This window comes from Augochlora pura, chromosome 10 (assembly GCF_028453695.1).
Source record: "Augochlora pura isolate Apur16 chromosome 10, APUR_v2.2.1, whole genome shotgun sequence".
NCBI classification, from domain to species: domain Eukaryota; kingdom Metazoa; phylum Arthropoda; class Insecta; order Hymenoptera; family Halictidae; genus Augochlora; species Augochlora pura.
The window spans coordinates 27,758,362-27,770,153 of NC_135781.1; the positions used below are offsets into that span (position 1 = coordinate 27,758,362).

General features: G+C 44.6%; 1 protein-coding gene and 1 long non-coding RNA gene across 6 annotated transcripts; one reads left to right on the top strand and one right to left on the bottom strand.

Moving 5' to 3' along the window:
* Positions 1–50: 50 nt before the first annotated feature.
* Positions 51–11,497, top strand: Dia (diaphanous related formin 1). Its single transcript, XM_078191688.1, has 16 exons — positions 51–485; positions 877–956; positions 3,733–3,915; positions 3,973–4,271; positions 4,783–5,092; positions 5,170–5,516; positions 5,633–5,924; positions 5,991–6,332; positions 6,396–6,538; positions 6,614–6,881; positions 6,955–7,194; positions 7,262–7,516; positions 7,605–7,769; positions 7,937–8,180; positions 10,037–10,118; positions 10,400–11,497. Exons 2-16 carry the CDS (start codon positions 921–923, stop codon positions 10,419–10,421), a joined length of 3,228 nt encoding a protein of 1,075 aa, XP_078047814.1. The 5' UTR covers positions 51–485; positions 877–920; the 3' UTR covers positions 10,422–11,497.
* LOC144475642 (uncharacterized) lies at positions 10,110–11,741 on the bottom strand. Of its 5 annotated transcripts, none has more exons than XR_013494904.1 (3): positions 11,542–11,741; positions 10,375–10,500; positions 10,110–10,254 (listed from the first exon to the last, which is right to left on the bottom strand). It is a non-coding gene; the product is annotated as an uncharacterized LOC144475642 (long non-coding RNA). The 5 variants fall into 5 exon arrangements; XR_013494903.1 differs by having other exon boundaries at positions 10,110–10,257; XR_013494902.1 differs by having other exon boundaries at positions 10,359–10,500.
* Between the last annotated feature and the right edge of the window lie 51 nt (positions 11,742–11,792).

Consider the following 11,792-nt stretch of genomic DNA (forward strand, 5'->3'; position numbering starts at 1 on the left):
GCAATTAGCATTTGTGGTCGTAGAAATGACATTCGCGGCGCTAATGTTCTCTCACAGCATTTCGCGTGTTGTTGCTGCTAACCCGAGTGTTCCTTAAACGAATATTAACCGATGTGATCATTTTACCGTGTGAATTTTGCAATTATTTGTGATATCGGTGTTTTTCCAGTGAATTTTTCGTTCTCATTGAAACAACAACAACACCGTGTTGTAACCCATTGTTTCCCAATGTTCTGAATAGGTTGCTTTGTATTGGCAGGTGTTTCATTGTCATAACGGATGAAACGAATATTTTTCTCTGGAAAGGTCATTTTACCTCGTCCGACAAACTGCCAAGTACTCGTTGCCTCTTACCTATCTAAGGGAAACTGTTCGTTAATGTATAACTTACTGGCCGATAGAACACAATTTCAAAACTTGTGCGAATAACGGACTTCTAATCATCAAAACTGACTTTCGCCGAAGCGTATTTTGAATCGTATCAAGTAAGTATACCTCAAATCGAATCACACACAACATCAACTGCTTTTCTGTTCTTTTAGCGATAATTACTCCCTTTTATTGAACTTTTATGAAAATACAAACAGTATTGCCTGCTTCATTCTTGCAAAAATAGAGTAATCTTTGGTAGTAGTTTTTTTTTAGCCTGGTCACAAGGTGTGAGGCATTTAGTATTGTATTTTATTGGAGTGCTGTATCGTAATTGGAGCAAATACAAGATTATTTAACCCATACTCATGCACCTAATAAAATCTCTTTAGTCATGTTCATAAATATTGCTCAAGTCCAAGAGAATTATTTTTGAAGGAGGGACAAGTTGTACAGAGGCATATTATTTTAATAAAAATAAAATCTTAATTTATTTATCTGCTGCAGAAAAGAATGTGCAATCGAAGGTAATGATTGTGGAAGATTAAACTATGGCCAGTAGAAAGGACAAATCGTCGGCAGGTTTTGTAAGTACTTGCTGCAATTTGCTTGCATTCTAATGCATATACGTATGTGAGATAAGAAGTGAAAATTACCAAAGGAGCTGGTAAATGATAACAGTTTTGAGGTACAATAGAATTCCAATAATTCAGCAAACTTGGAGTTTTGAAAGAAATATTTCCTGGAAGCAGTCATAACTAGTACACTCATATAGTTCTCCTCAAAACTAGTCTGGATTGTCAATAATTCACAGATGTTTATTATGCTGTTTATATTTTATATTTTCAAATAACATTTGTAATGCTCGGGTGTGGCTAAGATTAGATATTCTGAACCAGAATTATGCCAGAATTAACGGAATTTTATTCGGTCATGTTGTCAAAGAAATTTGCAATCATAAGAATCTTCGAATTCAGTCGGGAATTTGTACAATATCGGGATGCATGATAGCGCATGTTGAAATCCGTTCTGGAAAGCGATACGCACGCAATATGTAGGCACGATGTCGCACTTCCTGCTGTACGTTTATCGGCTACGCTTGCAGTAATGTGATAACGGAATAGATGTAATTTTTCGATCTTAAGCGAACAGGTTTATCTTGACTTTCATTATTCAAATCAATATGGATTATCTGACTACGTCTTCGATGCAAGTACAGGGCCGAGGATAAAGCTGCATAAAATTGTACTTGATTGACATTGAGTTCATCGAATTATCCAAGATGGTAATCGCGAGTCTCACCGGACGGTAATAATGTTCAAGGCGAACCATTCCGCATACAGAAAATGCCTAGATACTCGAAGCACCGCGTGATACACATTATTAGGACAAGGTGACGAGACTCGCTTCGATCAGGGTATGACAATTTCATGCGTTTACTACCGCGTCAGTCACCGGTAACCGGCATGCAGAGAATGCGTACAAGCATGCACAGTATGCAATCTGGTTCTCATATCGTTATAACTACGCGACTGGGTACGATCATGAGAACATACATATGTTATGATATAGATTCACCCATCAGTGGACATAGGTAACATGGTTCTTTGTTCAACGTAGTTCAACTGCTTCAGCCTTGATGAAGTCATTTGCTAAAAAAAACATCAAAAGTGCAACTTGTTTTTCGGAGGGATGTTGCGAATTCCGGCAATCAGAAAAATTAAAAAGAAATGGGTTAAAAACCGGTCGATTTCACAGTCTCTTCGTTGGGGTGCAGGTGAAACGAATAAAATGCTAAAGAGAGAAACAAAAGGAGAGAAGGATTCGAGGGGAAAGCACGCGGATACTGGTCATAGTCTGTTACATCATCGACCGTTCGTTCGAGTGATCTCATCCACTGTTTCAAATTTTTCCTCGATTCCCTTCTTTCGTCGGCGTTCTCCACGAATAGGAAGTCGCGCGAGCAGTTCCCGACAATTACTTTTGACGTTTTCCAAAAACATATCGTCAATGTTAACTGAGATAAAATGTCAACTGTAAATTACGACAAAATTGCCGGAGTGTCGAGTGCACACGAATTACCGAAAGCCGAAACCTTGAGCTATTCACAGGCATGACGTAGATCCTATCAGGCTTGTAGAATGTAACTCGCGATAATTCGCGCCTTCGGAAAAGTACTTTTCGTCGTTGACCATCAATTAGCAGAAATGTTAACGCGAGCCCCCAACCAAACGCTTTAAATAGCTGCGCGTAACGACTTTGAAAGTTCGATAAAACGATCCTATTTTTCAGTATATTAGAATGCGTCGAAATGCGGCAAAAATAAGAAGAAAAGAAAAAACCCTTCAAACTTTCAAAATCTGGAATTTTAATCATTTTATTAAAGTTGAGTGTTTGTCTCCGAATAAAACACGAGCTCTAGATAGATGTATAGTGGGTCAGAGAAGCTTCTTATTACAAAGCAGAAAAGTTGTAAAATGCCGCGGGGTTGAAGCAGCCCCTAACTGCTGCCACTTAGCGCACCCACGCGTCACTCTCGCGTCGAATTACTAAGCGTCCAAGTCGACGAAATAGTAAGAATAATGGTAATCAGACAGCGTACAAAGAGAACGGATTCTCGTTCCAGCGATGAGCATTGAAAAGCGCAAACACGAATGTCTGCAGTAAGAAGAGGAGAGGCTATGATCGTGGTCGTGGTCGTGGGTAGATCCAGCGAATACGCACGCGCGTCCTTCTACCGTTCGGTTGAGCTCGATCTCGATCTTCTCTCCTTTTGGTCCGTTCGATGACTCGCCATCGACGGTGCCGTTATCCTAAAGTTAGTTACTCGATGGTTATCGGGAGCGTGTTGTCGTCGCCTGAAACGGTGAGACCTGAAATCCGAGGCAGCAGCGCGAATCCTTTCGACAAACACCTGTGGATCGTCGACGCCGGGGTATCGCGGTAGCTTGTAGCGCGCGCAGAGTGATCGACAGGATATAGATTCAGAGGGGTACAAGAATTCTGGTGACTTTTACATCTGTCGATTCGTAGTGTAGGATGAAAAATAAAATAGTATCGACAAGTGGGCAAGTGGAAAATCGAATGGTGTAGAAGGAAATCAGGTCGCGAAGCTTGTGATTGTTAATTAACGGAATCAGAAGCGGCACGTTCAAAGCGCGCGAAGTAGGTGCACGTCCTTGCGGTCCTTACCACAACGACCGTAACCACAGACGCGTAATCTATGATCACAGAATGGGTAAGATTCGCTTTTCCACTGCGTTTATTTCGCGACTTTTGCAGAGACCAGCTTCTTTGAGTAATTTCCTTGATATCTGTTGATCGAAATGAAGAAAATATGTTTGACCGTTAATAATGTTACAGCTGGACACATGGTTCGGCCGTCCAAAAAAATCCGGGCGTGGAGGTGGGGTCAGAAGTGGTTCGGGAAACCACACGATGCCCCGACCCCATTCCGGCGATGATTTTAACGAAATCGAGCAGCATCGGTGCATCATCGAGAGGATGGACGAGGAGGCTGTGAACGACAAGTTCGAGGAGATGTTGGTAGGCAGAGAGATAGACGATGCGATCTAATGGATAGCTAAAACCTGTGTCTTTTAGGCGAACATGAACCTGACAGAGGAAAAGAAGGAACCTCTGCGACAGCAATCGGAGACCAAGAAGAAAGAGATGCTGGTTCTGCATTACAAGGGCAGCATCCAGGAAAACAGGTCTAAATTCGACAAGCCTGCGGACTACATAACATATCTTGCGCAGCCTGATCTTAGCGTGAACAAGATCTATAGCTGCATTGAGTCCTTGAGGATCGCGTTGACCAACAATCCTCTCAGTTGGGTTCAAGAATTCGGCACGAAGGGATTGAAACAGGTTTTAGCAACGCTCAACGAGTGCTACCGGAAGTAAGTATTTCCATTCCTAATACGGCAAATCGTTGCGTTACATCATGGCATTGGTATTCGATGTTGTCAGACTAAGAATTTCTAATCACCGTGTTGTTCTATTCCAGTGCCTTCATATATTATGATAGGTAATTCATGCAAACATACTATATGCTTTAGTTATTATTTTCTTTAGCGATAGAAAGTTTTGCGACCTTTCGTTCTTCTTTTAAGCTGCTAGTTGTCGATGCGAGGTACGCCAGAGAAAGATCGATGGATCACGAGATGACGAACAACAATGTTAGGAAAACTAGCAGAGCGTCGAATCTCACTCGATGCTCGATCCTTTTCTCGGCTACCCTTAGTTCAGCAGACCGTATAGTTTTCGTTTACCGATTCCTTGCACGATGTCCTCTGCCCGTCGACTGTGCGGCATAGAGAGTTTTGTCGCGAAGAAAAGTTGATTTTCGCTGGTACATCTGCTGCGGTTCTTGCGTCTCTGAGACAACGTTTTCTTTGTATCTCTTCGCAGCGACAATCGTTACGAGCGCATACAATACGAATGCATCCGATGCTTAAAGGCTATCATGAACAACACCGTCGGCATAAAGGAAATGCTGGCCCATCACGAGGCATTGACGATCGTCGCGAGATCATTAGAACCAACCAAACCGTCTGTCATGTCTGAAGCCGTGAAGCTTCTCGGCGCGGTTTGTCTGATTTCCAGCGATAGTCATAAAAAGGTATTGGATGCGATCACCATGAATGGAGAGTTCAAGGGCAGAGAAAGATTTCTACCGATCGTTCAGGGATTGATGAATAAGAAAAACGAGAACCTGAGGGTATGCTACTGTCTGGCCTTTCTTGCTATACTCTTCTTTTCATGGTCAATTGTTAAAGCATATCTTTGTCACAACAGGTCGAGTGCCTCCAACTCATCAACTCTATTATTTCCTCTACCGAAGAACTGGATTTCAGACTGCATCTGCGGAACGAGATTATGCGAGTTGGCTTGGCAGACATTTTGGAAACGCTCGACAGGGACGAGTCCGAAGACCTGGCAAGACACCTAAAAATCTTTAATGATCATAAGGAGGAGGACTATGAGGAATTTGTGCAGAGGTTCGATCATGTGCGACTCGAACTCGATGATGTGAACGACTGCTTCGAAGTGATAAAAAATATGGTAATGGAGTCGTCCGCGGAACCGTATTTTTTGTCGATACTCCAGCACCTGCTCTTCGTTAGGGACGACGCGTTGGTCAGGTAGGAACTTCCCGACGATGCTCGATGCAGTATCAATTGTGTTGCCATCCAGCGATTTGCACATTTCTTTTCCTTTTTTTTCATGTTTGCGCGGCTCCATGTTCTTGATCCGACAGGCCCGCGTACTACAAACTAATAGAGGAATGCGTGTCGCAAATAGTTCTGCATCGTTCAGGCTGCGACCCGGACTTTAGTGCGACCAAGCGGTTTCAAATCGATGTGCAGCCATTGATCGACACGTTGGTCGAAAAGTCGAGAGCAGAAGAAGAAAGACGGTTGATCGAGGTGTCGCAGAAACTGGAGGAAGCTATAGCCAGTAAACAGGAGGCCGAAGCAAAGCTCCAACATGCGGAGAACAAAATCCGAGAACTAGAGCAAACCGGAGGGAAGCCTACCAGTGGCAGCACGGTGAGCGATCATGGTTACTTATTTTTATTATTAGAATTCTTTCTAATTCTAATGGTTCTTTCATAGATACGTGGACCAGGTCTAGTACCACCCCAGGCTCCACCTATACCACCTCCATTTCCCGGCGGATGCGCGCCTCCACCACCGCCTCCACCTCCTCCACTTCCTGGTATGGGAATTCCACGACCGCCGGCCATGCCAGGAAGTATGGGACCACCACCACCTCCCATGCCTGGGATGGGACCGCCTCCTCCCCCTTTGCCTGGTATGGGCCCGATTCCTCCTCCTATGATGCCTGGTTTTGGTATAGTACCAACTCCAAACGCTACGCAGTCGCTGCCCTTGGGTCTAAAGCCAAAGAAGAAGTGGGAGGTCGAGGCACCGTTAAAAAGGGCAAACTGGAAAGCGGTGAGGAACTAAACTTATAATAAATAGAGTCTTTGACTGAAACTTTGACATATTGTCTTCTAGATTCTACCGCACAAGCTTACCGAAAAATCGTTTTGGACAAAAGTACAAGAAGACCGATTGGCGAGTCCTGAAATTCTGGATGGTCTTTCCCAGAAGTTCGCGTCGAAGCCCAGTGGGAAGAAGATCGATGACGTGGTAGACAAGTAAGAAATTTAATCATCTTCCAGTTTTCACATTCTTTGCAGTGTACGTTATCATACTATGTCGCGTTTGTACAGGTCAGTACCCGTGAAGAAAACGAAGGACTTAAAGGTTCTTGACAGTAAAGCTGCGCAGAATATCTTGATTCTTCTGGGTGGCACTTTGAAGCACATGTCATACGACCAAGTGAAATCCTGTTTGCTCAAGTGTGAGGGTCCGGTTGTATCGGACAACATACTTCAGGGGTTGATACAGTACTTACCGCCACCCGATCAGTTGTCAAAGTTGCAAGCTTTCAAAGATCAGTACGATGAACTAACGGAGGCGGAGCAATTCTGCGTTACCGTAAGTTATCGTGTCGATGACCGTCGATCTCCTTGAGTCACAAAACCATGACAGAACGTTTTCGATTCGACAGATATCGACGATCAAGAGATTGTTGCCGAGGTTGAGGTCGTTGAGTTTCATGCTACGATACGAGGAATTGGTGCAAGACGTAAAACCGGACATCGTAGCCGGCACAGCGGCCTGCGAGGAGGTGAAGGATAGTAAAAAGTTTGCCAGGATTCTCGAATTGATCCTGTTGCTCGGTAACTATATGAATTCTGGATCCAAAAACGGTCAAGCTTTCGGTTTCGAAATAAGTTTCCTAACTAAGGTAGGTTCACATCTGAAAGAAAGATAGATTGTTGTTACAAAATATGAACATATTTCAAATGTTTTAGTTGACGAGCACGAAGGACATCGACAACAAACAGACTTTAATGCACTACCTGGTTGATACGATAGAAAAGAAGTTTCCCGAGTGCATTAGCTTTCCTGAAGAATTGGCACACGTGGACAGGGCGAGTCGAGTATCGCTGGAGAACGTTCAAAGGACGCTGCGGCAGATGGATTCCAACATTCGAAATCTCGAGCAGGATTTGTCGAATGCTAAAGTGCCCCAATCAGACGAGGACAGATTTATCGAAGTCATGGGCGTATCCTTTTCGCTATTAATAGCTACCATCGTTCATTTATGGCAAGTACAAGTAAGCGAGATTTTTCCTTGACCGCACTATGATACAGCCGTTTGCAAAGAAGGCGCGCGAGTCTTATGAGGTCATGCAGAATATGTTCAAAAACATGGACAGCCTATACACCGGGATCTCCGAGTTCTTCTCATTTGACAAGCAGAAGTACACGATAGAAGAGTTCTTCGGTGACATCAAGACGTTCAAAGACGACTTCATGGTAAGTACATAAGATCAGGAAATCGTACCGATTGCCAATTGGATCCGCATTCCAATGTCCGGCTATCTTTTCACGTGCTCTCGCCGTACTCGAGAATGTGGAGGGGATAGGGAACTCGAGAGATTAGACGGGAAAAGTCTGACCGGTGTTTGTTGCTCGGTTTTCAGCAAGCGCAACGGGAAATAATAAAGCTGCGGGAGGGGGAGGAGAAGCAGAGGAGGGCGCGGGAGGCGCGGGAAAAAGCGGAAGCCGAGAAAGCGGCCCGAGCGGCCCGCAAACGCGCCCTCGTCGACATGAACGCGCATGAGACGCAGGAGGGCGTCATGGACAGCTTGATGGAGGCTCTTCAAACTGGTTCCGCGTTCAGTAGACCGGATCAACGCCGCAAACGTCAAGCACGCGCCGCTGGTGGTAAGTTCTATAGGACTACGTACGCTTCGAGGAAGGAGACCGCGCGGCAACGGAGATTAGCGTTGCTCGCCGCGTTGCACGATTCGAAAGAGGCGAAGCTGCGTCGCGTACCGTTACAGAACTCGAACGATTCGTCTGCGCGTACCACCGTGTCCGTCGACCTAACTCGCGTCCCTAACTGCGGGATACTAGAACCGTGCAAGGTGGTTTACGCCACGCCCGACGAGAATCAAGAGCTTTTCAGACAGACACTACTTGAGATCGCCGCGAAAGCGCCTAGGCGCGGGGTCTTCCTGTCCAGGATGAACTCGTTGAAACGAAAGATGCAGAATGAGAACATAAACAAACGAATCTGTTACGACAGTCGGTCGGAACAGATGAACGAGCAGACTCCTAAGAGGGACGTAATCTCGAAGCTGTCTGAAAGCCTCGACGAAATCCTGCCGTTCTCGCCGGACGTTGAGTCACCTAACGGATCTATCAGACGGCTTTTTCCTGCGAGATCATTGCATTTCTGTAAGAATGAAAGCGTCGCTAGTTATCGATTTGTGGTGGATGAACTTAAGAGACGACCAACAGTATCGGGAAGATGGTTGCACCGTCCGCGATCAAGCAATCTGAACTCGCCCTCGTTGTACAAGACAGTTCTAATGGGTGAAGCCATGAGGTTGACTCCTGCTAAGCAACGACGCGTCATAGTTAGCAAGCGGCGAAAGAGAAACAGCATCGTGCGTCGCACCGTTCGCAATCGTAAAGTAAAACATCTGAGGCGTAGCCGTAAACCACGGAAGTCGTTCAACTTCCTCGGCAGCCCTCTCAGCGAATGCGCCTCGCTACCCGATCAAGGATGCAGCTCCTCGTTCTTGTGCAACACGCCCGATAAAATGTTCAAATCTGCGGACAATCTTGTCGACGTTAAAAAGATCCTCATGCCGGTCAACTCTCTTGCCCGAACGAAACATTTGGACGATATTACCTATTGGAACGACGTGAACGAGAACACTGTATCGGAGAAGCATTGGAGTCCACGACAACGATGCGACAGTGCGCGAGATCTATCATCGATCAGGCCACTGTCCCCGGAAATCCGAATAGATATTGATGGCGTAACAACTATATCACAATCAAATCGCTCGCAAATGCAGGGGAAAGAAAATATTTTCAGCATTTTATACGAAACGGACGAAATCGAAGACGATGGGGTGGAGTTGCAGAAGGGCAATGAGACGGCCTCATCGGATAATGAAAGGCGCAATACCCCGTCGATCCTCAGGACCGTTCGAAATTGGCCGTTGTTTCCAAAGAGAAGGAAAATAGAGAAAAAGAAATGGAAATTCTGGTAGTCTCCTCATCATTGTAGTTTCCAGTTTTATCGGTTTCTTTATTCGCGTAATTTTAATTTGATGACGAATCGGATCCGTGTAGCTTATTCTTGTACCAAAAAATTAATCTAGCTCTCTAAGCGCGCCACTTAAGCGGTTCTTTGCAAATAAAACTGAAGGCTGTGTCTCGGAATTTTTATACGTTTTATATGCTCGAAAACAAATTAATAATGCTCAGGATCGTGTTTTTCGATTCATCGAGTGTAGTAAAACTCGTGTAATTAATTTTGTATCGATCGTTTGTAATCGGATTTTTTCCTATCTTTTGTAAATACACCGTGATCATCGAGATTTTAATAAAGTTACTTTTTCTGCACAGTTGGGATCAATCCGTGAATATTCGCATATTCTCACTGAGAATCGCCATTGCGACGTAAACGTGCACGCGGGCGCGCTCGTTCAAGAAGTTTTACAAATGCGCCTAACCGTCCGAAAGGAATACAAACGACGTAAACTTTCTTTTTACTTTTGCAGCAGAGAGAAGGGCTCAGCTTAATAGGAGTCGATCGCGTACAGGATTAGTGGGGACTGGTTTACTGGGAAGAGAACTTTCGACGTAAGTATCTCGACGACACTCTCGCATGACCGTATATTCGAGTGTCGAGCGTTATCGATCCCCAACTTCCGGTACACGATGCCTAAAAGCAGGCATGGGCAGACTTCGTCTCGTGGAGCCATTGGTCCGGGTTATCCTGCTAAAATCGGCAAATGATCCAGAAATCACTCGTTGCCCATGCCCGCTCAAGAGTCCACGCGTTTCGTCGACAATTTAGAGGTAGCAGGTTTTAGAACTCACCCGTGCAGAATAATACCTGTGTGTAATCGTCATTGTTGCAGAGAACTTTTAAGCTCGGCATAATCCATGGAATACCCTGTTTCCGTCCTAAAACTCGAAACTGTGATGGATCGAATCGTCGTTTATCGTTTGTTCGATATGCCTGTAAAGAGAATACATAATTTTATACGATGGGGGAGAGTCGTGACCAGTTCTGTTCGGGCAAAGTCTTTCTTTTGCCGGCTGATACGATCGAGAGATCGTGTCCTAGATCATTGTCCATTTGGAAAAGACTCAGAAGGACTGACCGCTGGAGAAGAAGCGACGCGAAGAGTATGTTTTGTGGTTTTTTTAAACAGTCTTTTTTATCGAAGCTGCGATTCACGCGCGAACCGAACGATTCGTTGTTCACGATCACGAGACGATGTACATACAGAAATATATCGATCTTCATTGTATATGTATAAACGACGGCGCAGACCGAGCGATCGGCGACAAACAACACCTAAAGTCGCGTTTCACGGAACACTTGTTCGGCTTCCTTTCGGCGACGTCCGTGAAATCGATCTCGTGCGATGCACGTAAACGTCTTCCGAAACTTCCAGACCCGTGCCAAAACCCGTGGCAAAAACGCTCGCACCGATTCTATCACCGGTCTCGATGTCGGCTTCAAGCGTTGCCGTAGGAATCGCAAACATTCGCGGTCATTTTGTGACGGGATCAATCTAATTTTTCGATTCTAGAGATCGACGACTGTTTATATTGTATGTATAATGATGCTGAATTTTAAGACGAATTGTATCTATATTGTGAATATGTGATTTTAGATAGCAACAATACATTGCGACCTTTACAATCGATCGTGTCGTGTTTCATTTTATAGCGTAACGATAGCTTTTTTTAAGTACTATGTATTTTAAGTAATTTAAACAGTCTCGAAACAATTCAATTGAAAGATAAAAAACGGTAAATGATTATAGTAGTACGTTATTCGAAATGTAGAGAATCAAACGATAGAAACGGTCGGTTCGTTGATTCCGAAGCCCTACGAAAGCTTCACCATTGCTTAGGAATAACATGCGCGTGATCGTCCACACGTTCTTATATACAGGGTGTTCGATTGCTCACTCTTCTAGGAAATTATGAAATCGGAGGCTTCGTTTCCAAGTTATGTATAGTAACGTATGTAAATCCTAAGACGTACTCATAAGCATTCCATATGCGACATATCGCAGTAACTCTTATCTCAGTTTGTTGCTCGTTATTTGTAATCTCCCTTCTTTGCGTGCATTCCTTCACACTTCTGTCCAACACAAGATTCCAACAAATCCATACTAACATGAACAATCACAGTGGTAAAAATACTGCGAACTATGACGTTCCGATAATGGCACGCGTAAGTTAGGTCAGTATGCGCTCCACATGAGAGTCAGAGCGTAGGTACGCGCCCCGTCA